Genomic DNA, 26,391 nt, shown 5'->3' with positions numbered 1-26,391 from the left:
GGAGCTTAACAGAAGGGGGAGTGTATTTGCTTTCTTTTGATATTATTTTTATTTGGTGTGACACTTGCTTTACGTTTTGTTTACTCACGGATTTGCTGTGTTTTCCCCTGCTGTTAAAGTGGTCAAATTGTGGTCTCTTGTTTCTGTCGGTATTAATTGGTAAGCTGTATTTGAGACCTATTTTGATGTTTTAAGTGAATGATTTTTTACCCCTGTGATAAATAAATTTGGTATATTTTTGGAAAGTCATGTCTCCGTCTTCAGTGCAATCCGAACCAGCAGGGTCCTTTCTCTTGTTGTAATTCTTTTTGGTTTAACTTTCTTTTTGGGTTATTTGTATTACTTTATACTTTCCTGGGTAGAGAAGGAACCTAGGTGGCGTAGTCGGGTATTTTTATATTTAACCAAAGGTTACATAAAGTATGAGTGTGTGAGACGCTTCTGGGATTAAACCCAACCATTCTGTGGCATTTCAGAACCACCAAACCAACATTTGAGATGCTGTGATGCGATTAGTCTGCTGGTTAGTCCAGTTATCCAATCACATCCACTTTTAATAGTTTTTTGTTGTATATTGTCATTGTAGTTTATGTGCATGTCTTTTCAGGTAAAAAATGTATCTGCCTGAATTGAGTACAAACGTTTTAATGCACATTTTTAGAATTTATGCGCTTCTTTTCCATCCTGCATTTTTTACGCAATATCCCAAAATGCGCATAAACAGGTTTTCTAATGGTAAATTTCAGACCTTTTTAAGACCAATTAAATAACATTTAAGGAATAAATTCAAAGGAATATAACACATCAATACGTTCTCTAAATGTAAATGTCTAAGCACACAATGAGTTTTATTAGTGACACTTTAAAGTTTGAAAATACAATTTCCAACAGATCACTTTTGAATTAATATTACAAAAAATAGCTTAAAGTTTGAGATAAGAAATCTTGGTAAATCTTGTGAAAGTGATTTTTTGATTAAAACAAGAACAAATATCTGCCAATGGGTTCATAAAAATCAACTTAATTAAAATATAAGTAATTTTCATACCCAATGACAGATATTTGTTCTTGTTTTAAGCATAAACTCACTTAATTTTGGTCAATTTCTCAGAAAACAAGACTTCATTTCTTCATTTTGCATGTCAAGTAAATCTTGTCAAGTTATCTTGACACAAGGATGTTTTGAATTTGTACTGGAAAACAAAAATCCTGAGAAGAACAGCATTTTTTGCAGTACATGCAATTTAATTTTGCAATTAAATTTAAATTTTCTGGACTCTGCTTTATGAAGATATTTTTTAACGAAATGGGAAAGATTCCTGTCCCTCCATTGATAGTCTACGCAACTACCACTTTGATGCTTCAAAACGTTTATAAAGAGATCGTAAAACTAATCCATATGAATCAAACGGTTTATTCCAAATTTTTTGAAGAGACACAATCACTTAATTTGAGGAATGACAAGTTTGGAATGACATTACGGTGAGTAAATGATGACATTTTGAATTAATTTTTGGGTGAACTATCCCTTTAAGTGTACTGACATACTTTTGATTTATTCATCCAAAATATGACAAATTCTGTGACATTCCTCATTATACAATGAATTCCATTTTTATGAATGGATTCTGCAATTTCATCCATGTTTTCTGCATCACAGAAATCACAGGGCCCTAATTGGATGCCATGATATTGAATTTAAGACTTTCTGCACCAATTTAAGACATTTTTAAGGCTTAAATTGTGTAAGGTCAAATTAAGACTTTTTAAGACCTGCGGAAACCCTGATAAAAATATCTGGATGGAATCTAGTAATGCTTTACATTGCAAGTGACACTAATAGCTCTTAATATTATGTAAGAAACCTACATAATAGTAACATTTAAATGCAAATTTTTAAATAAAAGCTAACAATAAGAGACTGGAGTCTCCTCCTAAAACTGAAATCCATTTTGATATCAAGGTATAGTTACAGCCTCACACACTCACTGATGGGGGAAAGTAGATCATCTACTAATAAAAATTAATTTCCCATGAGCCTCTTGGATCCAGCGATCAAGCAACAGTAGCACAGGAAATAATTAAATTGCCTTGGAAAAGCAAGGCATAAGACAAATTAACACAACAAGCCATCAACATCCAGTCTTGCAAGATCAAAATGAAATTCAAGACATGTAAAATGTTAAATGTCTTGCCCAATGCATTGAACCATAACAATTTATTTGAGTCTGTCTTTGTCATTTGTGAATGTTTACTATAATAGATCAATCAGTCTTGAGCTTCAGCAACAGTAAAATCACAGTAAAAATCTATTTTGTACCTGTTTTATTTTCAACTGAAATCCATACACAGGGGGGGAATCCATAAAAGGACATCTTTGTACATTTTTTTACTCCTAAAAGGTACATATTAGTACCTCAGAATACAAATACGTACCTTAAGGTACTACTATGAACATATTGTGGTAAAAAAAAGGTACAAAAATGTCCTTTTAAGGGTACTGCCCCAGTTACAAGATGTCACTCTTTGTAGGTACACAAATTGCCTTTGCATGGGTTGTTTTAGAATAGTGCAAACATATTCACATACTACTGCATATTGTGTAAGTTTAAAAATAAAGATGATTTAATGGCTACATCACAAGTTGACTTTGATGTAATGGTATTTTTTTTTTAAACCTCTGGAGTTCCATCGCTTTGAGTTGTTTGCCTTATGCAGCAGATCAAGATGCATTTAATTCTTTGCATTTGAAATGATTTTATAAATTCTTTATAAATACTAGTTTTATGTTTGAGCAAAAAAAACACTCCTACCTAACCAAACCTACCCACTTCTCAACAATATAAAACATGTAACAGGCAAATAAAAGCATAGTCACTGGTGTTTATTGCAAAAACTGACCAAAACCATTATAAAAGTATTACAAATAAATAACTCATGTTGCATTCCAAGTCTTCTGAAGCCATACACTGTAGTTATTTGAAGAACAGAGTGGATCTTAATGTTTTAATCGCTGAAAATAATCCCGCTCCGTGAACACACTCAGTCATATCTCATTCAAAAGATACACCCGACTCTTTAGCATGACGCAATCCGTCATGAAACACATGAGAGCCAAAGCTGATGGAGACGGTGATAGCTTTTGGGTCTTTTCTTCACACAAATAAGTCATTTGGCCTCGGAACACTTGGGATATTTGTACTTTTGAATAAATTGCCTGTAAAATAATATCTGCCTGTTATATCCTATGTTTTATATCATATAATACACAAACTAGTAGGTTTAGGTGTGGAGTTGGGTTACGTGTTCAAACATGTCTAAATAACGTAAATAAAATAAATGAATAAATGTAAATAAAATAAATGAATGTAGATAAAATTATGCTTGCTGATTAAATTTAAAATCACACTCCAACATGTCATAATGGCAAAATTATGACCCAATATATAATTTCATCTGTGCGATAACATTCCCATGCCCAATGCATTTGTGTATGATGGCAAAGGTTTCTCATTGATATGGAGTACCCTGGGCATCGAAAAATTTCACTAAAGGGGTACCCTGTGAGTTAAAAAGTTACGCAGAGGGGTTATGACCAGGCGTCAATATGTGAGGATTTGGTAGTGAGAACGTGTTGCTTCGGTCATTTTTTCATCGTACAAAACTTGGTAAAGGTTTTGGCATGCTATGTAAACACACACACAAACACAAATCATGGACATGATTCGAAAACATTAAATGGTCCTGAAAAAAATATTTGTCAAAAATGACCGAAATTAAATAAATTTAATCTAGAGGAAACATTTGGTACTGCGGCAAATTTTTTTGAGATATCAACCTCAAATTTCGAACACAACTTGTTTAGATTTATGGCTTTGATTTTCTCGCAGTTTTAAAGTAAAACATGTTTTGGAAAATATACATCTTATATTAAAAAAATATATAGTATTTTTGTACATTTTTCATACCAAAATTGAAATTCTATAACGTTTTAATAATCTGGCAAGTGTCCTCTTTAAAAAGAGTCCAAACTCAAGTCCAAAAAGCTCCAAAGCATTTTTCAAAGATTTATGAATTTTAAGTTGGAAATTTCATTTCCAGCTCTATGCTCAAAAAGTGAATAAATGGATTAAAACTACTGCATATACAATGCATCCGGAAAGTATTCACAGCGCTTCACTTTTTCCACAATTTATTATGTTACAGCCTTATTCCAAAATGGATTAAATTCATATATTTTTTCCTCAATTCTACAAACAATACCCCATAATGACAACGGGAAAGAAGTTTGCTTGAAGTCTTTGTAAATGTTTTAAAAAGAAAGAAAAGAAGAAAAAAAAAAATCACATGTACACAGGTATTCACATTCCTTTGCTCAATACGTTGTTGAAGCACCTTTGGCACCAATTGCAGCCTCAAGTCTTTTTGAGTATGATGCTACAAGCTTGGCACACCTATTTTTGGGCAGTTTCTCCCATTCTTCTTTGCAGGACCTCTCAAGCTCCATCAGGTTTGATTGGGAACGTTGGTGCACAGCCATTTTCAGATCTCTCCAGAGATGTTCAATTGGGTTCAAGTCTTGGCTCTGGCTGGGCCACTCAAGGACATTCACAGAGCTGTCCTGTAGCCACTGTTATCTTGGCTGTGTGCTTAGGGTCGTTGTCCTGTTGGAAGATGAACCTTCGTCTGAGGTCCAGAGCGCTCTGGAGCAGGTTTTCATCAAGGATGTCTCTGTACATTGCTGCATTCATCTTTTCCTCTATCCTGACTAGTCTCCCAGTTCCTGCCGCTGAAAATCCTCCCCACAGCATGATGCTGCCACCACCATGCTTCACTGTAGGGATGGTGTTAGCCAGGTGATGAGCATGCCTGGTTTCCTCCAGACATGACACTTGCCATTCAGGCCAAAGAGTTCAATCTTTGTTTCATCAGACCAGAGAATTTTGTTTCTCATGGTCTGAGAATAATTCAGGTGCCTTTTGGCAAACTCCAGGTGGGCTATCATATGCCTTTTAGTGAGGAATGGCTTCCATCTGGCCACTCGATACAATCCTGTCTCGGAGGTCTACAGACAATTCCTTGAACTTCATGGCTTGGTTTGTTCTCTGACATGCACTGTGGGACCTTATGTGTGTTCCTTTCCAAATCATGTCCAATCAACTGAATTTAGCACAGGTGGAATCCAATCACGTTGTAGAAACATCTCAAGGATGATCAGTTGAAACCGGATGCACCTGAGCTCAATTTTGAGTGTCATGGCAAAGACTGTGAATACTTATTCACAGGCAGTGAATAAGCAGGTTCCAGGTTCAAAAACTTGTTCCAGGCAGGTTTTTGAGCTTGTGAGTTACGACTTCAAACCATTTTCCTGACTTTGTAGCATTCCAGGCAAAGTCACGCCAAACTGCCTGAGCAGTAGCTAGATGTAAACAAAGAATGGCAGATCGTACAGGGCTTATGCTCAATCTTTTCTATCGTCAAAGGTGCTTATTTCTAGCTTATTTGAGGGAAACGGAGGAGAAAAAAATGGCGCATAAGGCAAGAGAAGCTGTTATACCTTTTATTTTACGTTATTTGTATATTTGGAAATGTATTTGGTATTAATTTATTCTTGCACTCAATGGACTGAAAACTAGCTACAGCTAGAAAAGCTGCTGATAATGCATAACATTTGCGGATAAATAACGTTAGAGCAATACCTTATTTTAATAAACTATTTGGATTTTAATGTACGACTTTCATAAACACAGCATCCGTAGGGGCTGCCATTGTTGTTTCGCGGGCTATGTGACGTCAGAGCGTGTAACTGGGAGTACATCGATCTGGTACGAATTAACGGGTGGGAAGTCACGGGTTTGACTGCTGTTCCAGTGCACTTTCGGTTGGAAAAGCACGGGCTGCCTGGAACGCGGTATTATTTACATGTGATTTTTTAAATAAATTTGCAAAGATTTCCAACAAACTTTTTTCACGTTGTCATTATGGGGTATTGTTTGTAGAATTTATGAAAAAAATAATGAATTTAATCCATTTTTGAATAAGGCTGTAACATAACAAAATGTGGAAAAAGTGAAGCGCTGTGAATACTTTCCGGATGCACTGTAATATAGTAACATAAAATCCCCTAAAAATACTAAATATAAAAAAAATTAAAAAAAAATAAAAAATAAATAAAAATAAATAAATAAATAAATAAATAAATAAATAATATATATATATATATATATATATATATATATATATATATATATATATATATATATATATATATATATATATATATATATATATATATATATATATATATATATATATATATATATATACACACTAAAACTATATATAACTAAAATATAGTGAAATAATTTCATTGAAACAACAAAAAAAAAGCTAAATTTTGACCGTCGCACAAAGAGCACCAGAGGGTTAAATACATACTGAATACAATTAAAAGCAAAAGGGGAAAAAAAAATCACAGAATTCCATCCATCCATAAATTTTCCAAACAGCATAAACTATGGGTTTCCTGGAGCCTATTCCAGCGTCTTGAGCCAAAGGCAGGGAAATATCCTGGATGGATGGCCAGTCCATCACAAAACAATCACATATATGATATTACTAAATAATTTCATACAGATGGGGAAACTCTAAAATAGACATGGCGTCCATCATCTGGTTCTTCTGGTGTAGACAGTTCCATTGATTATTATGTAAGTGATCACATGTCCTGTGTTAGCCAATATACAAATTCAGACATGTCCTCTATGGCTTCTCAAAACAGTTTTGTTAAATGCTATGGGTTTTACAATATTAGCTAATAAACTTTTTCTCTGCCTACATCATGAAGGCAGGTCTAAAGGCATGGCTCACCGTACGAAATGACTGTCTTACAGGAAGGGGGAGAGAGAGAGAGAGAGAGAGAGAGAGAGAGAGAGAGAGAGAGAGAGAGAGAGAGAGAGAAAACTAGGGCACTATTATTTGGCCTCTTTTCCCAAGCAGAAGCAGAGATTTGTGGACAGCGGGCTGGAGTGAAGAGATAGCGAGTTGCCGTGCGACTTTTACGTTGTCTGAGAAGTAAACGAAACCAAAGCATCAATTCAAGGGCAGAGGCACTTTCAAACTACGGCACAAACTCAAAGCTCACTTATCTTCAACGGTTACCATGCTGGAGGACAAGAAGACCAAGGTGAAGATCACCTTCCTGGTTATCTTGGTTGGCATCTCGTCCATGTTAGCGGCAGTGGTGACGGACCACTGGGCGGTTCTGAGTCCCAGAGTGGAGCAGCTCAACACCACCTGCGAAGCGGCCCACTTTGGACTCTGGAGACTGTGTAAAAAGAGTATCTTCATTGTGGAGGAAGACCCTCAGGGCAAAGGCTGTGGCCCTATCAGCCTGCCAGGAGGTAAGGAAGTTCATGTCTACTGTAAGTTATTTCCCATGAACGCCATTAGCACATGTCCAATCGATGTAGCCCAAAGGCATGGATCTGTCTTCCACGTGAAGTTTTTGGAAGAGCACCTCATTCATCTTAAGTTTTGTAAATGAAAGAAGAAGCCAAGCCTACACGCAGTGCAAGAATGTTCAAGGTGAAAAGTCTCTCTCTCTCTCTCTAAGAGCTCTGCAGTTATACATTAACCCACGCTATGGGTGGGAGTCTGTTCTTCAAATTAAGGGTACATTATTTTAATTGCGCTGTTTTGAATTGCTGAGTGAGGTCAGTGACCAGGCTGCTAATGAACTGAACAGGTGCTGAGTTGCTGTTTATGATGTCGTTGGGTTGTTTAAGGCTATAATACATAGGTTAAGATGATTTATCAGCAGATATGTGGATTAATGGAAGGCAGATGAGCTGTATCTACCTGTGGGAGATGGGAAATAACTCGACTGTTCTTTACGCTACTCTATAGGGATGGATCAGCCTCATTTCATTCCTGCGCCCCAAGCTCATGAGGTCAAATAAATTGAGGAGAAGAAGAAACGAGTATGAAAAAGTAAATGCAATTCTAGCAGTAAAGACTGTGTGCATTCATTGACAGAACATTGAATAACTGCCATGAAACCTTCTGTTCCTAGCAATTAACCGTCAACTGCACTCTGCAAACATACTTATGTCAACATTTAAGTCTTGAGAAATACAGATGGTAGGTTATAGATATACAAATATAACAACATATGATAGTATTATGGATGGTCAAAGTATTGAGAGGATAGATTGAAGAGAGGGCACTGAAACAACAAAAACAAGTGGAATGAATAGGTCATTGGATACAGGCTGTCACCTATTTGATGGAGGGGGCAGTGAAACCAGCATCCTCTTTTTGTCACACTTCAGGAAGACCTGTGGGGATAAACAGAGAGATCACTCCCAGCATGTGCTCTTTCGAATGTCTGGGGAGAATCTCATCCTCAAGCAAAGCCCCAAGATTTCACATCGACTATGGATGTTGATGGCAGAAGGACAGCGGCCGGCAGTTTCAATTGATTTAAACCCTAATCATCCATCGAAGCTACTTATCATAGAAGTGTTGACAACTGGCTATTACAGAGCACTAGATCTCGTCATCCAGCATGTAGCATCAGGCATTGGACCATTTATGGACCTGATTATCAATCATCTGATGTGTATTTCACACAAAATGGCAAGACATTTCTTAAGGCAGCAAGCTCCAATCTGATTGTATGGCTTTACGCAACTTCCGGGAATCCAATTTTTACAGAACTATTCCAAGGTGCTAGAGTGAGAACTTCTGAGGAGGAGGAGTCAAAGGTTTGCTTGCTTAGCTAGTTGCTTTGAGCTGTGATCTTTGAAAGGTCAAGACTTGGTAGCAAGTAAATAAGATATCCTTAAGTACAGCTATGCATTGCGCTTTACTTTCAGGGGTATTTTAATTGAAGCCACCCCTAAACGTCATGTAAAAACAATAATAAGCCAAGACTGGGTGGTTCCTGACTGGAATAAGCTGCAGTGTGTACTAGACTTTATGCCAATAGTCAATAATCTGCCTATGCAAGACTATCAATAACATATGGATTAGCCATTATTCCATCATAGATCTAATTTCTGAGCTCAGATTACTAGTCAAAGTCAACATCAGTCAAAATGAACAAAATCTGTGGTTCATCAAACATTTCCTGTATGACACTCCCTGTTGTAAAATCCAGCATAAACCAGCATGATTTCCATGTTTGTCCAAGCTGGTTTATGCTGGTTAGAGCTGGTGTAGTGTTAGTCTAGCTGGTGGACCAGCATAGTCATGCTGTTATCAAGCAAAGCTTAACTGGAGTAGCTGGTCCACCCAAACTCGGGACCAGCAAACCAGCAACCACCTTTCCTGTCTAGTCACAGCATGCAAAACATACCTTATACTGGTGACCAGCAATGCTGGATTTTTCAGTTGGGGACTGCACAGTACCAGGACTGTTTACCAGTGTGCAGCATAACCTTGCTCTTACCAACCCCCACAGCTCTCACTTTAGACCATTAGGAGATAAGCAGTTCAATCAGGTGGTGGCTTGCAGTCTTGGGAGACACCTACTGATATTCCTGGCCCAGTGGGAGAATTTGTCCTGGAAAGGGTTAGAAAGCACCTAACCCTGAGGCTCCACAGGCACCTCCCAGAGCACAGCCGTTTAAAGTGACGTCCCGTGAGACAAGCTGTGGCCCAGTTCATACTTGCCCTGCAAAAACCATTGCCTGCATTAGGAGTGCTTAGATTTAGATAGTCTCTTGAAATGCACAGAAGAAGCTATGAGCCAAAACATAGCATTTAAGCAGTTATATTACTGCTTGCTCAATGATTCTTGGCTTTACTCCCAGGCCTGCTTCTCACACAGGGATAAGAAGAGCTATGAGTGTTGGCGAGACTCATCAAGTTCTTCAAGGGAATCTAGCATTTCACACTGTTAAAATGTCTCTCAATCCTTCCAGTGGAGTTGATTATGTTAAAATAACCATTTTAAGCCAATTTAACAATTTTAAAATGGAACCACAGTGGATTCCAAAACAGTATTATAGGATTTAATTGTTAAAGAAAAGGATAGTTCACCCAAAATTTTTAATTCTGTCATTGTTTACTTACCCACCCCTGTTGTTCAAAACGTGTATGAACAATAGTGTCGGCCCAGATCCGGGCCACATCTGGTACATGTGGATTCAATGCGTACCAGATGTGGACCGGATCTGGGCCGACACGATGTTGCTGTCTGGGAGGACACCGGACAACATTCTCTCATGTCTTGTTACCAAAAGCAGATTTTCAATGAATAAGAATATGAACGTCCGTTTTTGCCTCAAGCAAAGTTATTGTATGGCTTCAAAAGACTTGGAATACAGCACATGTGGCAAATGAACAACCATTATGAAACTTAAATGTTGTTCTTTTGTGATTTGTGGAGTTTGATGATCCCAAGTCACTGTATGTGTTCAGTGAATGAAAAAGAGCTGAGTGAAGATCCAGTATGAATCTTCTTTTGTTCTCCAATGAAGAGAGAAGGTCATTCTGAACAATATGAGGGTAATGACACAATTTTTATTTTTGGATTGACTATTCTTTTAGTACCTTTGTGTAGCAGGGGCTTTTTTCTCTGTTGGTCAGCCAAACTTCTGCAAAGGCACGGCAGCCCCGGAGGAAGCCACTTCCCTTGTGCGACCCAGATATGTGCACCCTTAGCAGGTTATCTGCTTTAAATGTGTCCTCCTCCTCTCACATTGACCCAGAATCTAACGGTCACTCTACAAGTGGACAAAAGAGGACATCTCTGTTTTCTTGAGCTACTGCTCCATATTTACTGGGATAAAAACAGCACAGCCACACTAAAGGCAACTTGTCAAGCCCAATGGTCTGTTTGCATGAGCCACGAAATAGAGCGAGCTTTAATCAAGATTTAAAAAAACTAAATGACAACCACTGCAACCCAGCAATCGACCTCCTCCCTGAAATAAGTGCTTCCATTAACAAACCTTGCGAGGTCAATGATACGCCCCAAATCGCTATTTTCGGCTCCTCATTTTGCACGGCGGTGCCGCTGAAGTGAAAAGACTCATTCTGTTCTTTTAGTTACAATCATGCTGAAAAACAGATCTGCCAACATGCAGAGCAAGGTGCATGGCACAGGTCTCACATTCGATAAGTTGCGGGGGGGATTTTTATCTGGAAACCGATTCGTGATCGCTCTGTCCTTGTAAATCTCTGTCAAATATATGAACGCCGCTAGGTGAAGAGGACATGAAAAGACATTCAGTGGCTTGGAAAACATAGAGGCACGTCAGCGAAACACACTCAAACCCTCTATTGCCGCAAAGGGCTTGAAACGCAATTAAATCAAGTCTCACATCGTGGGATGAGGGTATTGAAATGCTAACACAGAGTTATTTTTGCCCAGACAACTGACCACGACCCAACACGTGTATTAGCCCACACATAGCAGCAAACATTATGGCCGAAAGGCTCTCAGAGGCCCATTGTGAGATGAACTCATCCACAACAGCTTGCACTAAGGGCCTGGGATGGAAATAGTCAAATAAGCTGAGTAAATCATGGTCTAAAGCAGAATGGCACGATGCATCCCATTCCCTCTCCTCAGTCAGTCTGCTTTTACTAATAAAGCTAAGACCAGCCTGTTGCTAGGTAACCTATACATAGGCCTCCCCCAACCCCCCACTTGTGGTGGAGATTCTTGGTCCAGCGTAACAAACAGCTCCTCTGTCAGTTCCCAATCTCATGTCTTTCTCCCGGCTCAGGGGACGCTGAGGTTGCTTTACGAGTTTAATCTAAAGAAGAGGTTCCTTCCTACCGTATGAAGTCTTATTTAATGTGACGTTCCCCATTGCCCTGGGATATACGAGACAAAGGACTCATTTTGCGGACTTGTAACCTGATGAACACATGGGCGAGAAGCTTATTTCTAAAGGGCAAATATTAGGGAAGTGTTGTTTTGTCAAGTTAGGGAGGGCGAAATAATGGTGGCCAACAAAGCTTGTGACATTTCATCAGCTAATTTGCCTCCCTGTCCAAAACAAACGCATACATGAATACCAGCAAGAAAGCTTGCGCATAGAAATCACATGCCCTCTGCACATTACTCAGAATGCATGATCCATTATATGGACACACACGAATGCCTGGCTTGTTTTTGAGCACCCGGCTATGGTCTCTGGAGAAAATGTCAAGCAGGCTCATTGGTAGTTTGGATGCATCGTAATGACAGGCTACGGCAGCACCTGCAACCCTCAGCTACAATAACTGTTTTCATCTTGTTTTGCAGTCAAGAACTGCTCGTACTTCAAACACTTCACATCAGGGGAAGAGGCTGAAGTTTTTGAAGTAAAAACCCAGAAAGGTAAGGTTTTCCGCCTTTGAAATCCCGTGAGGGTATTGCAAAGGTTTCCACTTAAAACCAAGCAGAGATGAGTGGATAAGAACTGAATTTGGAATTCGAATGAACCCAAATAAAATTGGTTGTGTACTGCAGTTTACACAACAGACAGGAATTTTTGCTCGATACATGTCAAACAAATCGTGTGAACTTGCATTGAAGGAGTGACCCAAACCATATCTAGAGAGCAGAATATGAAAGAGATTTGGGGACAAGCTTATTTTTTAATTGAGGCTAGTAAGCATTTAGTTTATCACAGATCGGCCAGAGCCATTAAGCTCGGCAAAGTAGCAGTTTCCTCCTAATCTCGAACCGTTTCTCCTCCATATCGCTTTGAAATACAGCATTCTGTGTAGAATTCAATGGGTTGATACGTTTTGTGGTCTGCGCCAACTCGCGCATTTGCCCCAAATGGAAAGCATATTTACACTTTCTGAATCGTTCCCTGTACCCTACATAGTGCGCTGTGCCATTCACCATGTAGAAAATAGCCAAATATGTGAACAAGTGACCGATTTCAGCTGCAGCTTCTATTTATAATGTAGGCGGCGGGGCTTCAGATTCTAGAGAGCATTTGATTGGAATGAAAATCTGATGAGAAGCTGAAGTGCAGAGATGTCATCAAAATCATTGATCCATATTGGTGGAAGTGAGGGACTGTAAGTTTCGAAAGCTTAAATCTTCTAAATACAATTTTTTTCATTGTTTTGGAGCACATTAGCTTATAGATAACAATAAGACTATACATTTAAAAGACAAAATACTTAAATTTTGATTTCATTTCACAAAATCATTATTTATGCAACGTTCATGGAACTTTATTCTGAAACGGTTTAGTTGGACATGCGTCTAATTTTTAAAAAATGTTACACTTCTTGTTTCAGGATTCAGAGAACAACCAAAAGTAACGTTTGCATAATGTTTCAAAATGGAATGTTCCTTTAACTTTCAAGTAACCAAGAAAATACATTTAAATAAATGTTTAGACATTAAAAAGAACATTCAGAAGTAACATTTTCATAACTTAAAGAGAATGTTAGCACAATGTTTTTGTTAGCTGGGAACACTAAAACCGTTTTGCATAAGCAAGTACCTCTTCCAAGATAATCTAGTATAAGATAAGATATATATATCAAGCATCGCGTTAAGACTAGAAATGTGTCGCTCTCAGTTAGACATAATTTCCACCGATCACAGGCAGTGAAATCTGGCAACCAAATATGGCCATTGGCATTACATTTTCCACCTACTTGAGCAAAGCGTATCTTGGCTATTTCACGCTCTAGCTCGGTCATTGAGTTAAAGAGGAATAAAGCCTTATCTGAATTTGATAATGTGCTGAATGCAGGGAGACGTGAAGCAAAGCACGAATGCGACGCGCATCCTGAGCCACGTCCTAAAATGTCAATAGTCATTCACACTATTGATCTGTCTGTATTACTAATTAATGATGTTAAAGACAACATTAGTCTAGACTCTAGAGGTCAGACTGATTAGCCAGATAATCTGAATTAGCCGAGTAGATGAAGTCATCCGTCCATGATTTGGTTGCGAGTTGGGGTGGTAATTTGGCCATTTCGAATTATTCGGGGGGACTGTCTATGGTGGTTACGGCCCTGGGGGTTATGAGGAGAGTCTCGTGAGAAGTCTGCAGATTAGAGGGTTCTGAAAGAGACAGGATTCTCTGTTATGCCTGAATGAATAATTGAAGATATGTTCTAAAAGAATGATTTAATAATAATGATTCAATTAGATCCCATAAGGCGGCTTGGTCTCTTGCTTTGACCCACACTCAGACTCACAGTGATTTTCTTCTGTCAGAGTACAACATCTCAGCTGCTGCTATCGCCATCTTCAGTTTGGCCTTCATGACCCTGGGCAGTCTCTGCCTCCTGGGGGCTTTTGGGAAGGGCAGAGATTACCTACTGAGACCAGCTGGCATGTTCTTTGCTTTTGCAGGTAAGCACAATGTTAAACAGAGTTTATACTTTCTTTCATTTTTTTTTATGGTTTCGTATGACTTCTAGTACCACGGGACAGTAATGGTATCTGATGGTAATACCATAATTGTCTTTTGTCCAATTTTTATGCATTATAGTTCAAACAATACCAATACAAAAGTACTTTTTGTTTTCATTGACCTTGTGAAAAAGAAATACACTTTAGTATACTTTAAAAAAAAAAGAGTATTTATTACAGAATTAGCATATAGTTTAAAAGAATTGAGAGCTGTGAACTGAATGTAATGTTTTCAGACACTTGAATGCATGTTATTTATAATTAAAATGTATTATAATTTAAATGCATATTAAATGCGGATAGCTGAACTAAGAGTTAAGAGTTATGGTTAAAGTTACTGCAGAAAGAACTGACAAGCATTTATGTTAAACTAAAATATACTTTAATGTAATTTTTATTGAAACTTGTATGTCATGCATTTGAATATATTTGCAATTAAACATTTGTAATGAAGTTGCAACATTTTAAAATATATTAACTATAAATATAATATAGAATGTTTATAATTATATATTTTGAAATTATAATCAAGTACTTGATTATCAACAGATCAAAATAAGTGTACTTCAGTAAAGCACAACACAAGATTACTAAACCCTAATTAAATGTACTTAACTGACATTAAGTGCTCTTTTTAAAAGTCTACTTAAGTGTTAAAGTCTTTAAGTGAACTTAAGCGGCCTTTTATTTCAGTAATATATTATATGAAAGCACAGTTTTTCTGAAAATAAACTTTTAAGATCTTAAGTACACTACAAGTCCACATTCAATACAATTAAGCACAATTCTTTTTCACAAGGGTGAATTTCATACATTTATGCCAACTGGTCAAGTCAAGTGTCCTGCAGGTCAACACAGTTGAGAGCATTTTTTCGTATTAAAGGACTAGCAGGGCGGAGTAAGTTAATGCTGGTGAATCAATAGTCTAGAAACCACAGACACCATGCACAAAACCACCATCTCTATTCCCCGTTTAACCTCTGTGACCTTGCTCACCCTCACAGGCCTGTGTATCGTCATCTCTGTGGAGGTCATGAGGCAGTCGGTAAAACGCATGATTGACAGCGACGAGACCATATGGATCGAGTACCACTATTCGTGGTCCTTCGCTTGCGCCTGCGCCGCCTTCACCCTCCTCTTCCTCAGTGGCCTCAGCCTCCTCATCATCTCCATGCCACAAATGCCCAGAAACCCCTGGGAGACCTGCATGGATGCCGACCCAGACTCCATAGACTAGTATAGCGTCCGCTGCAGAGTTAGAGCGCAACTCAACTGACACAGGAGACATATTAGCCGCGTGAATGACAATGAGATGCACTGATGCATTGCATTTATAGATGATGATAGTGATGCATTGATATTTTGAACTAAGCATTGACGCAGACGTCTAATTATTTAAAGGGATAGGTTATCCAAAAATGTTGTGGAACACGAACGTTTGTAAAGATTCTTCAAAATTTCCCCTTTTGTGTTCCGCAGAAAAAATTATACAAGTTTGAAAAGACTTGAAGGTAGGTGAGTAAATGATTTTGGAATTGAAATTTTTGGGTGAACTATCCCATTAAAAGTTAGTTCACCCAAAAATGAAAATTAGACCATGATTTACTCTCAAGTCATCCTAGGTGTATATGACATTCTTCTTTCAGACGAACACAATCAGAGTTATATTAATGTCCTGGCTCTTCCAAGCTTTATAATGGGAGTATATAAAGGCCTTCTGAAGCGAAGTGGCGCGTTTGTGTAAGAAAAATATCCATATCTGAAACTTTATAGACTAAAATAACTAGCTTCCGGTGGCCAGCGGTACACAAGTCGACTTGCACTAAAAGAGTAACCCTTGACCCTTAACGCATGCATACTGAAGAACGCAGAAGCACAGAGGATAGAGCAAAACAAAACACTGGTCATGAATTAGAGTCTAAAACAAGAATTTTTAAGGCGAAATGGCGAAGGATTATGATTTAAGACAAAAAGGGCTTGAGTTTGTTGCCCAGTCCATGAGAGGCGTCAAAGCATGCCATGCTCCTATACATCGCTCTTTTAACCCATGGATTCGCTTCAGAAGGCCTTTATTAACCCCCCCGGAGCCGTGTGGATTACTTTTATAATGGATAGATGCTCTTTTATGGACTTCAAAAACGACCCAAAAAGTCACTGCCAATATAAAGCTTGGAAGAGCCAGGAAATTTTAAATATAACTCTGATTGTATTCGTCTGAAAGAAGAATGTCATATACGACTTGAGGGTGAGTAAATCATGGGCTAGTTTTCATTTTTGGGTGAACAATACCTTTAAGTTCTATATGAAATATCTAACATGATTTTTGTATGTTTTATTGTATTCAGTAATCTGAAAATATTTATGTGCTGCATTAATGCTTATATGCAATAGATGAGACAGCTTAGAATGTATATTTAGGGACTTTTACAAGTTTTCAATCTGTCATTCCTGAAACGGTGACATTAAATGTGCTGATATTGGATCAGCAATGATATCCAGTGATGTATGATCAGTTTCAGCAATAGAGATTGCACTTTAAAGTGAGGTAATCCAATTATGTCACTAGTACAGGTTAATTTGAGCTGTGATATATTCCTTTACTTGTGTCACACTTGAACCTCCTGCTCTTGAGTGATTGAATCTCAATGATCTGCCTCAAGAAAGACTGTTAAACCCCCACTAACATTTTTATCTGTTGATGTTTTATTGAAACAGGAAGTCGGGGCAGGACATGCTGGAGTTTGTCCTTTTTTAAAATAGCCAATAGCCTTTCAAACCATGATTTACTACTTGCTATTGCTAGTTTGAGGCATAATTTAAAGGGTGAGACATTTTCAATCTCATTTGATTGTATGTTTGGTCCATTTTCCAAGATGAGGGAGGATTTGAAATGTGTATGTATCTGCTTTATGTTATCAAGGACTAATAGATGGACTGAAATCCACAAAATGTTCATACATAAATTCATATACATGGGTACTCAGTGAGCGTTTTTTGTTATACATCTTTGTGATTTAGTGTTGTACTTGAGTATATTGAATTTGTAGAAATACTGTGAACCACAGTTTAAAATAACACTGCCACCTGCATTTCGGTTTTCATCTTCCTCAGTGCTTAATACACAGTGATACAAACAGTAACAATGGCATCGGTTTTATCATATCAATTCAAGCACTCATCCTTTGGAAGTGCATCAAAGTGGATTTTTTTTTGAGAAAACAGCATCTACGCAGCATGTCAACGACACAAACCAAACTCTTCCAGGCCTGTAGACATCGCTTGCAGGCAGCCAATGAAGACTATAGGCTGGCATTATGCAAACAGTTACATAGGTTTGCAAGCAAAGAGTTTCTCGAGGGAACGCAAATGTTTTGCAAGTGAACGCAAAGTTTTTCAAGTTATCCGAATGCAAAACGGAATGCTTTGAGTGTGAACGCAAAGTTTCTTGAGGTATTGTAAAACGTGCTATCGAAGGCAAAGTTTCTCATTTACTTCCACCACGATGTCCCTTAAGGAGCTCCGTACTTTTGATATGAAAAAGGCTCAGCTTAAACAATCTGTCAATGTATTACTAAAGTAAAAATATACACACCAAACAATTATCTTCCTTTTTACTACTAGTTACAGCATTAAATATGAATGAACATCAGAAAGGTATGAAATATGTAGAGCATGTCTCGTGTAATTACAATCAGTGTTAAAAAGGCTGAACTTTACTTGTTCAATGTTTTATTAAACTTTACGTATTAAAGCGGTTGCTGTATCACGTTGGGCAAAGAGAACCAGCATTAATAAATTATTATTAATCATTAATTATTAATAAAGAAAGAATATTTGGAAGATAGGCAATCACATTTTATAGTGGAGAGTCACACCTTTTAAACAGAAAAAAAAGAAAAAAAAACATACCTTAACATAAACAGACGATTCATTGCTTTCGTTGTCGGTAATCGGAGAGGGAAAGTGTGAAAACTCAGCTGTTCTTTTCACGACGCTCAAATTTAAAATGTCAATTTCATCTCGTTTTATCTTTGAATAACTAAACTAATGCTAGGCCAGACTATTTTCTGATTATAAACGAAGTATTACACTATTACAGCTACCTCAGAAAATTGAAGATACAGGCACACCAAGTGGCATTTCCAGACGTTTTCCTGTGGGTTTAAATTATCACGGAAGTTCCTAAAAACGTTGCATATATCGTTTACAGAATCGAAATAATTATTTGTTGTACACTTTGATCTTACCTTCGCAGACATTTTACATTCACAAACAGCCGTAATACACTCTGCATGTAAGGTGAAATTTCAAAAAGCCAAATTGGGGAACTACAACTTACAATTTGAGGCTGCAGTAGTCAAAACAAAGAGCTTTTTAAAAAATAATCAGAAGGCCTTTGTGCTGTGGCCAAATAATGAACAGAATAATAAATGTTGATTTTCTGTATGTTTACTGCTAATTTACTTCCATAATACAAATAAATTAGTATGCTTCACTGTTGATAGCTTCAATAAAATTACCCGTTTGTTTGCTTTCTACATTGTTCCAGTACCAATAACATTAAAAAGCTTGCATAATGATTATTTTTTAAAGTATGCAGATCAGGTGTTGCTTAAAGGTGCAGTGTGTAGTAGGCTATTTATGAGGATTTATTGACAGAAATGCAATATAATATACATATCTATGTTTTCAGTGGTGTATAAATACCTTACATTATGTTTTTATTACCTTAGAATGAGCCATTTCTATCTCCACACACCGCGGGTCCCCTTACACAGTGATGTCGCCATTTTGCACCATCATGTTTCTACAGTAGCCCTAAACGGACAAACTGCTCTACAATGCTCTTCTCTATGTGCTTCGTAAGGGAGGGGTGAGCGGTGGGTGATGCAATTCACAACCTCACCGCTAGATGTGTAAGAATTTTAACGACAGCACCTTTAATAAAATTGCATTTTGATTTCCACCGCATCATCAAATAACAAGCAGACTCCTTGAAAATTCGCTCATTTGGCATCTTTCCATGTATTTGCAAACAACAATAATAAAAAATGTTCTGATGCCCCATTTCATCGATAATAAAAAGGTTTGATATTTGCCTTTTACATTCTACATGTGAAAGTGGTGGTAGTAGAATAAAGCAGCACACAATCGTCATCTCATGTATTCATTTATTCATATGTACAGGTTTGAGAAAAGTCTGTCTACATCTATACAACTTTTTATAATATTTTTTTATCCGAGTCGGTTCACCACTCAGCTGCAAGCACAAGAAAACACCAAGAAACTGAACATCATAAAAAAATGCCAGCTGGGGAAAAAAATCACTTTAACAAGTTTTACTTCTGGGAGTGGATGCGAAGAGAGCGGACATAATTACAGGAAAGACAGGCAGCTGAGTGGTCAGCCAATTCATGGTGTTTTTAAAAATCTTTTTTTCCATAAATCTTTTTTTCTTTTTTTTTTTTGTTATTGATTTTTTTAAACGTTTTTCCCCCAAATGTTTTGGTGTTTCATGATATATATCATGATATATATATATATATATATATATATATATATATATATATATATATATATATATATATATATATATATATATATATGCTGATTCGGTTTGTAAAATCACAGATGCCAAACTGTAAAAGAACCAACTAGTACTAAAGCAAGTAAAAAATAATAAAACGCAAAATGTCTAACTATTCCACAAAATCAAAAGACATTTTTATAGTTTTTTTAAGATTGTTATTCTATTTTTTTTAAACCGTTTTCCTTTTTAACAGGTGTATATAGTTCATATATATATTGACTTACTTAAAATACGTGTAATAGCCATTGCTACTGTTTGAACTGCCTATGCTAAGTTCCTGTAACAGAGAGATGGGGTCACTGTTCTTCTTGACCTGCTCAGGCAGCGGGCGGGGCTTTGGAGGGGCTCGGAGGGCGCTGGCGTAGGACATGGTTGGGGGCTTGGAGTTGCCGGGCCCCTGGGGACCCCCTGGGCTGGTGTTGCCCCCTCCTCCTCCTCCTCCTCCTCCCGGGTCCGGTGGGGTTTGCTTGCTGGGCATGAGGGGTGGGAACTGTCCGTGGTGCTGGAGAGACGCGGCGCTCGCGGGGTGAGGAGACTGCTGGAGACACTCGGCCTTGGCGTGCTCATCCACGACACTCATCGCCTTTGAAACTGAGGAACATTTAGTGCACAACGTTATTACTTCAACACCACAATGTCAAGTGTGGATTATAACATTCATTTCATATGATGAGTACAGGGGTTAATGGGATCACAGATACAGACATATAACATTACTGCTCATTATTAAACGAGTTTTCTTGCATTTGGCTTGGTACAGACATTTCTCAAGTGGCTAAATGCTGTTTTTAAGGTGGATTCTATGGAATATGCAAAACTACATCATAAACTCAATGGTGGGTTGTGTGAATGACACGCCGATCTTTAGGAAGCTCGGTAAAATAAGACATAAGGCATAATTTGAAACTAGTTTGCAATGTTGTAAGAAAAAGAATGAACAATATTTTGCTACATACTGTATATGAATATATCAGCACAACCAGTGTTATTTTAGTGCTAGTTATATAATATTATAGCATTTATTAATATTTTTTAACAAAACTATACATTTATTTAAAATATAGGTAAATGATGAAGGATAAAAAAAGTGCAGTAAACGATAAAACTTTTGTGCCACAAACCAGTTTATGATTTTGGTAAGAAAATATCATGATAACGAATACCCTTTTGCAACATAATGGACTGTTTTTGAACACCTAAAATAACTGGAAGCGAACACTAGAAGCCTCGTACATTTAAGGGTGTGTTCACACTTGTAGTTCACTTGGTTCCTTTGGTCCAGACCAAAAAATACATTTAGTCCTGGTCTGCTTAGCGTTCACATTGGCATTTTAACACCAAGCATAAAGGCATAGGGATGTGTTCACTAGGGCTGGACCAGAATATTCGAATATTCGTTCGATGGGTTGGTATTCGATTTTCAAATTTGTGATTCGAATATTCGTTGTTGTTTTTTTTCACGAACACCTGGCATCCAGCTAAACGGCTCTTTCGCGCTTGCATATGTTTACACAATAAAATCAGCCATTAAAATAGTTCAGTTTTGTTTTTAATGTCAAAGTAGTTATATTTTGTTTCGCTTCTCCAGATTCCAGCCTTTATTAGAGAGAAGGATATGTTCAGCTCCTTCCCTACGAAGCTTCGAATATTCGATGTTGATTACTACCAAAGCTTCGAAGCTCAAAAAATGGTATTCGGACTAGCCCTAGTGTTCTCCTGATTGTTCGGCTTTTATGACATATTTAGCATCTGAACTTACCAAACTTCCATTCTGGGCTAAATGCGCTAGTTGTATGTGCCTAGCAACATATGATGGTATTCTGACCAGCTGAGAATGAAGAGCTTATAAAATGTGTAAAGGAGTCAAACAGTGTCAGGAATCCCTCCGTCACACACAAACCAAGATCTGCTGTGAGGAGATCTATACCGAACTGTGATAGGCAAACTCGCGACTATGATGAGAAAAAAGAGGTGTGTATGAGCATTCTCTCTTTTTAGGGTCACATCTTGTGACATCATGTCCTGTTTTTGGTTAGTTTACATGTCTTTGCTCTGGGTTGCGTTCATATTTTGGTCGAACCACACTAGAGTTCGTCTGGAAGCAGGCCGGGACCCATCTTTTCTCTTGTTTGATGCGCACCAGCGTTCGGATGCGTTCACACTTATTCAAATGAACCGCACTAACACTAGCAATCGCACCAGGGTTTCTTTGTTCATTATCGAATCAAACATGCCAATTGTGAACACAGCCTAAGTTACAAATGTCTCTTGCGTTAAAAATAAGGTGGGTTGGATGATGAGAATTTCCTCATTATCCAATATTATTGGTTAAACGAGTAACTGCACTTACACAAACCACACAAATTTTACATTACACACATCACACAACTATGTATCCTATACACATGCAGAGGTCACTGAAACGCACCTAAAACCTCCCTGTGAGGGACGAGGTGGCTCGCTCCGTTACATGGAATGTTGTGGAGAGGAGCTGGGCTCGGGCCAGGCCCGCTGCTGCCTAGCCATAGGTCTGCTGAGGGGTATCTGTAGGAGGGTGTGGGGTGGTCCTGAGGATCCAGGCTGTCTGGATACGGCTGGGGGGAGCTGGAGGAGATCCTCCTCTGGTACAGAGGCCGCCCAGGGCCCCGTGGTTCATACTAAGAGACAGAAAATGAGCGTGGGAATAGGCAGAAACTAATGCAATCAAAGAGATAGTAATTTTTGGTGCATTTGCGTCAAAACATTTGATTGAAACATCAAAAACAGTATGAGTTCATTTGAATGCCAGAAATATGCAGTCCAATTCAGGCATGGTTTTTATTATTTGTTGTCGATTTTCAGCCTATTTTTCTATATGTCAAATCACACAAGTACCAGCAGAAGTCCCAAAAATAACAGAAGTGTAACTATTGTCATTTTAAAGCAATATTCTAAGCTTTTTTCTACATGATGTACACAGTAATTTACTAGAGAAAATTACGATTTTAGAGTAAACATTTCTGATAAAACGTTAATCGCTGTGGTCTATTTAAAATTATTCATTCAAATTGGACATTTAAAAAAACAAAACAGTTTGAATAATCCAATGACTCACTAGTTTCATGACTGGACGAATCAGCGTTTCTGAATGAATCTCTTGAATGAATGATTCAATTAAAAATACATTTTTTAACAGTCACTTGTCGCCACCTACTGGTGTAGTCTTTATTTGAAGTGCCAAGTTACTTTCAAAAGGTGATTTTACTGTATTTTGATCGCTGCTGTAGGCATCAGTGTTTTATCCGAAATATAAACATTTATCCCAGTACTTCTGTGGTAATTTGAATATTCGCAACCCAGAAATGATGATACTGTGTGGTTGGAAAGACTGTTTGTGAAGCGGTTTCATATATTCAAATGATCTGCTTTCTGATCCAGAGAGAGCAGTTTTAATGTTCAGTCATTTAATGTTTGCAGTGATTGTACTTGTCAAAGGTTTAATAAACACAGGTACATTTTTGTCATTTAGGAATAAGATTGTGTGGGAGTTTGAATCAAGATCGCAATCTTTTAACGATTAAGTTAATAAGTGTCATAAGATCAAGTACATACGAGCAAATTCACTTACAATCACAAATAACGCTCACAATATACATTTCCAATCAACTCTAGTCAGTCTGATCTGATTTTAGTGTCTTGAATTTAAATTTCACTTATACTTGATGTAAACCGCCTTTTACAAAGACAAGTAACGATCACATGAGGGCATTTACTGATGTATTTTATGTTGTATAGTAATATATGAAAATATATTGAGCTAGTGTTCACCACAGACCTTATTTCAGACATTTAACCAAATACCCATTAAAAAAACTCTGACTTAAAGCCACAGTATGTCATTTTTCACTGCTAGAGGTCACTTATTCAAAACAAAGGCATAGGTTAATGACAGACACCTTGATTTCTCAGAGCTTTTATTAAGCCACAGATGATGCTTCCGCTTCTTACGCTCATGTGTATGTGGGGTAACACAGCGCTGTTTTATCATATTAGACACATTTTAGTGTTTAAAGTTGTTATAATGTTACTCTGTACATTCGTTCAGCGGCTACTATGAGACACTTGTTGCACTGCAGTAGCTAGATGGATATTAGGCATGGTAACACATGGTACTCGTAGTAAATCAAGAAAAACAGATTTAAACAATAAGACTGACTGTGTTGAGCTATAGAACAATGACTCGTTTTCTGTTGATGAATGTGTCCTAACAGTTTCTCACACTGTCTAATAAAACACATCATATATTAAAGCGTCTTTGGTGTTTCCATGGTTTCTACAAAATAAAACCAGAATTCGAGGGTCATGCTGGTATGACGTCATTGATAGGTGACGCACGGACACGGTCTGTGCCTTGGTTAAAATTGCTTATTAATCTGGATTTAAACATTCTTGGAAACATTTATGATAATGTAAATACGCAAGTCAACAAAATATATAACATTGTTCTAGTGGTTTTTGGATATTTGTTCATTTACAAAGAGAATTTGAGTTCAACTTCATGCAAATGTGCACCAACTTCCCAAGGAAGTTAAACAGCATCCCGCAGACAGCAAAGCAGTGAGTGAAGTGTGAGGACAATTTAACAGACCAAAGACAGCCCTCACCTCTTCTACGCTGTGCAGGGTGTTCTGTGGGGCCTGGAGCTGCTGTTTCTGCTGCTGGTGCTGCAGCTGCGTGAGGGGGCCCTGCTCTTGCCTGTGCGCCATCGCCTGCAGGCCAAAGGGCATGCCGTGGCCCAGCACGTGGCTCTGGGGTAGGCCAGGGTGGGGCCAGTGGGCCTCCTGAAGGAGGTACTTGACCGGAAGAGGCCCCGCTGTGTGCTCGGGCGGCAGGGAGAAGGAGGCCTGATTGAAGGCTTGGTGCTGTTGGAAGGGCTGGGCGCCCATGGGCAGCTCTCGGCTGGTGTCGGGGTAGGAGGGTGGAGCCGGAGCTGGGAAGGGACTGGGTCCGGAGGTGTGATTTTGAGCAGAGGAAGAGAGAGATGGCAGGTCTCCGGGGCTTCGGGGCTGGACTTGACGGTACTGAAGGAGGCGAGATTGAGGAGGGGGCATTTCAGCCGGCTCCCGCTGCTCATACTGCTCTTGAGGGAGCATTTCGCGCAACAGACCGGGATATCTGGAAAGAGGGAAGATAAAACTCACATGGTCAGAATGGAATACTAGCTTACTATTTACAGCATAGTCAGAGGTGGGTAGAATATACAAAATTCTGTACTCAAGTTCAAGTACTTTTTTTTTTTAACACACACACACGCATACATACACACATATACATATATAACAACAATTGCATTCACTAGCTAAACTTTTGTATTCCAGAGGAACGTTTGTGTTTGCTCGCAAAACTTCAGCGTCCCCCTGAAAAACCTTGCTTTGCGAGCAAGCGCCTTTTTCAGGGGAACACAGGGGATCAACATTGATACCGTTTTCTTCCCATCTCAAATTCTCATATGAAATTTTATGGACAAAGCAGAATGAAGAGTCTTCTAACCTGGGCACGGCAGGTCTCGGCTCCTCTTCTGCTGCGGGGCCTAGGCCCCAGCCTGCTCGGAGCAGCTGCTGGGGGAGCCGCAGACCCGGTTGGCTGAGATGGGCCAACTGCTGCGCCAGGGGGAAGGGGGCCACACCAGTCTGCAGGAAGGGAGCATGTTCACCCCACTGTCCCACACGAGCCTGCTGCTGCTGCTGGCTCAGAGCATCCAACCCTGAGGAAGCCTGACCATCTGTGACAACACAACAGAGAAAGCCCTGTGACATGCTGCGATAACACAAAAGGTCTGTTTACCAAACCCCACCATGACCATTTCAGCAGATTGACGCATACAAGAGGAGGTTAACCAGGGATTCTGATGACGCCAAGTCTAAACAACACAAAACTGTTCACTATGCCAATAATTATCTAATGCAAGGATGTTTTGTATGGTTGACAGGGTGTTGCTGTGCAGTGTTTTGAGATGTCTTTAGTATGTTGGTGTTTAGCTGCTATGGATGTTCAAGGTCCGTCACTCTTAGATGTACTACAACCTTTCCAGGTTGTTGCTAGATGTTTGCCAGGGTGTTGCTATGCGGTTGCTAAAGTGTTGAGTGTTTTTTAGTACGCTGGTGTGCAGTGGCTAAGGTGTTCAAGGTAATTCCAAGGGCGTGGCCACTATGATGTTCTGGAAACTTTCTATGGACATTACTATGGCTACGATCACATGGTCACCTTGTTTCAATCAGAATTAATTCATTCTGACTTACGAATCAGATAATAGTGCTTACGTGAACACTAAATAAAGTGATCGGGTTGATGTGCACGTTTATGTCACAAGCTTCAAATCGGAACTGGTTTGTTGACATGCTCACACTGCATGAATATACAGAGTTTC

The 26,391-nt window shown here is 38.5% G+C and overlaps 2 protein-coding genes across 7 annotated transcripts in view; one reads left to right on the top strand and one right to left on the bottom strand.

Annotated features, from left to right (window-relative positions):
• Positions 1 to 7,162: 7,162 nt before the first annotated feature.
• On the top strand, positions 7,163 to 15,632 carry cacng1b (calcium channel, voltage-dependent, gamma subunit 1b; the record flags this gene model as incomplete). The annotated part of the gene is made up of 4 exons (XM_079833444.1): positions 7,163 to 7,403; positions 12,266 to 12,340; positions 14,198 to 14,335; positions 15,400 to 15,632. The coding sequence occupies 4 exons, from the start codon at positions 7,163 to 7,165 to the stop codon at positions 15,630 to 15,632; spliced, it is 687 nt and encodes a 228-aa protein (XP_079689570.1).
• A 4,423-nt stretch (positions 15,633 to 20,055) lies between these two features.
• helz (helicase with zinc finger) overlaps positions 20,056 to 26,391 on the bottom strand; it is an 85,849-nt gene continuing 79,513 nt past the window's right edge. For all 6 annotated transcript variants that reach the window (XM_079832801.1, XM_079832802.1, XM_079832804.1 and 3 more), the window contains 4 exons: positions 25,515 to 25,746; positions 24,629 to 25,139; positions 22,414 to 22,642; positions 20,056 to 20,576 (listed from right to left, as the gene is read on the bottom strand). In XM_079832801.1, coding sequence (XP_079688927.1) covers positions 20,206 to 20,576; positions 22,414 to 22,642; positions 24,629 to 25,139; positions 25,515 to 25,746 — 1,343 coding nt within the window. In that variant the 3' untranslated portion in view covers positions 20,056 to 20,205. The remainder of the gene's footprint in view (positions 20,577 to 22,413; positions 22,643 to 24,628; positions 25,140 to 25,514; positions 25,747 to 26,391) is intronic.

This window comes from Gobio gobio (genome assembly GCF_949357685.1).
Source record: "Gobio gobio genome assembly, chromosome: 1".
Taxonomy (NCBI): Eukaryota; Metazoa; Chordata; class Actinopteri; order Cypriniformes; family Gobionidae; genus Gobio; species Gobio gobio.
Note: the sequence above shows the minus strand (reverse complement) of the source record. Positions and strands in the feature narration are given on the sequence as shown.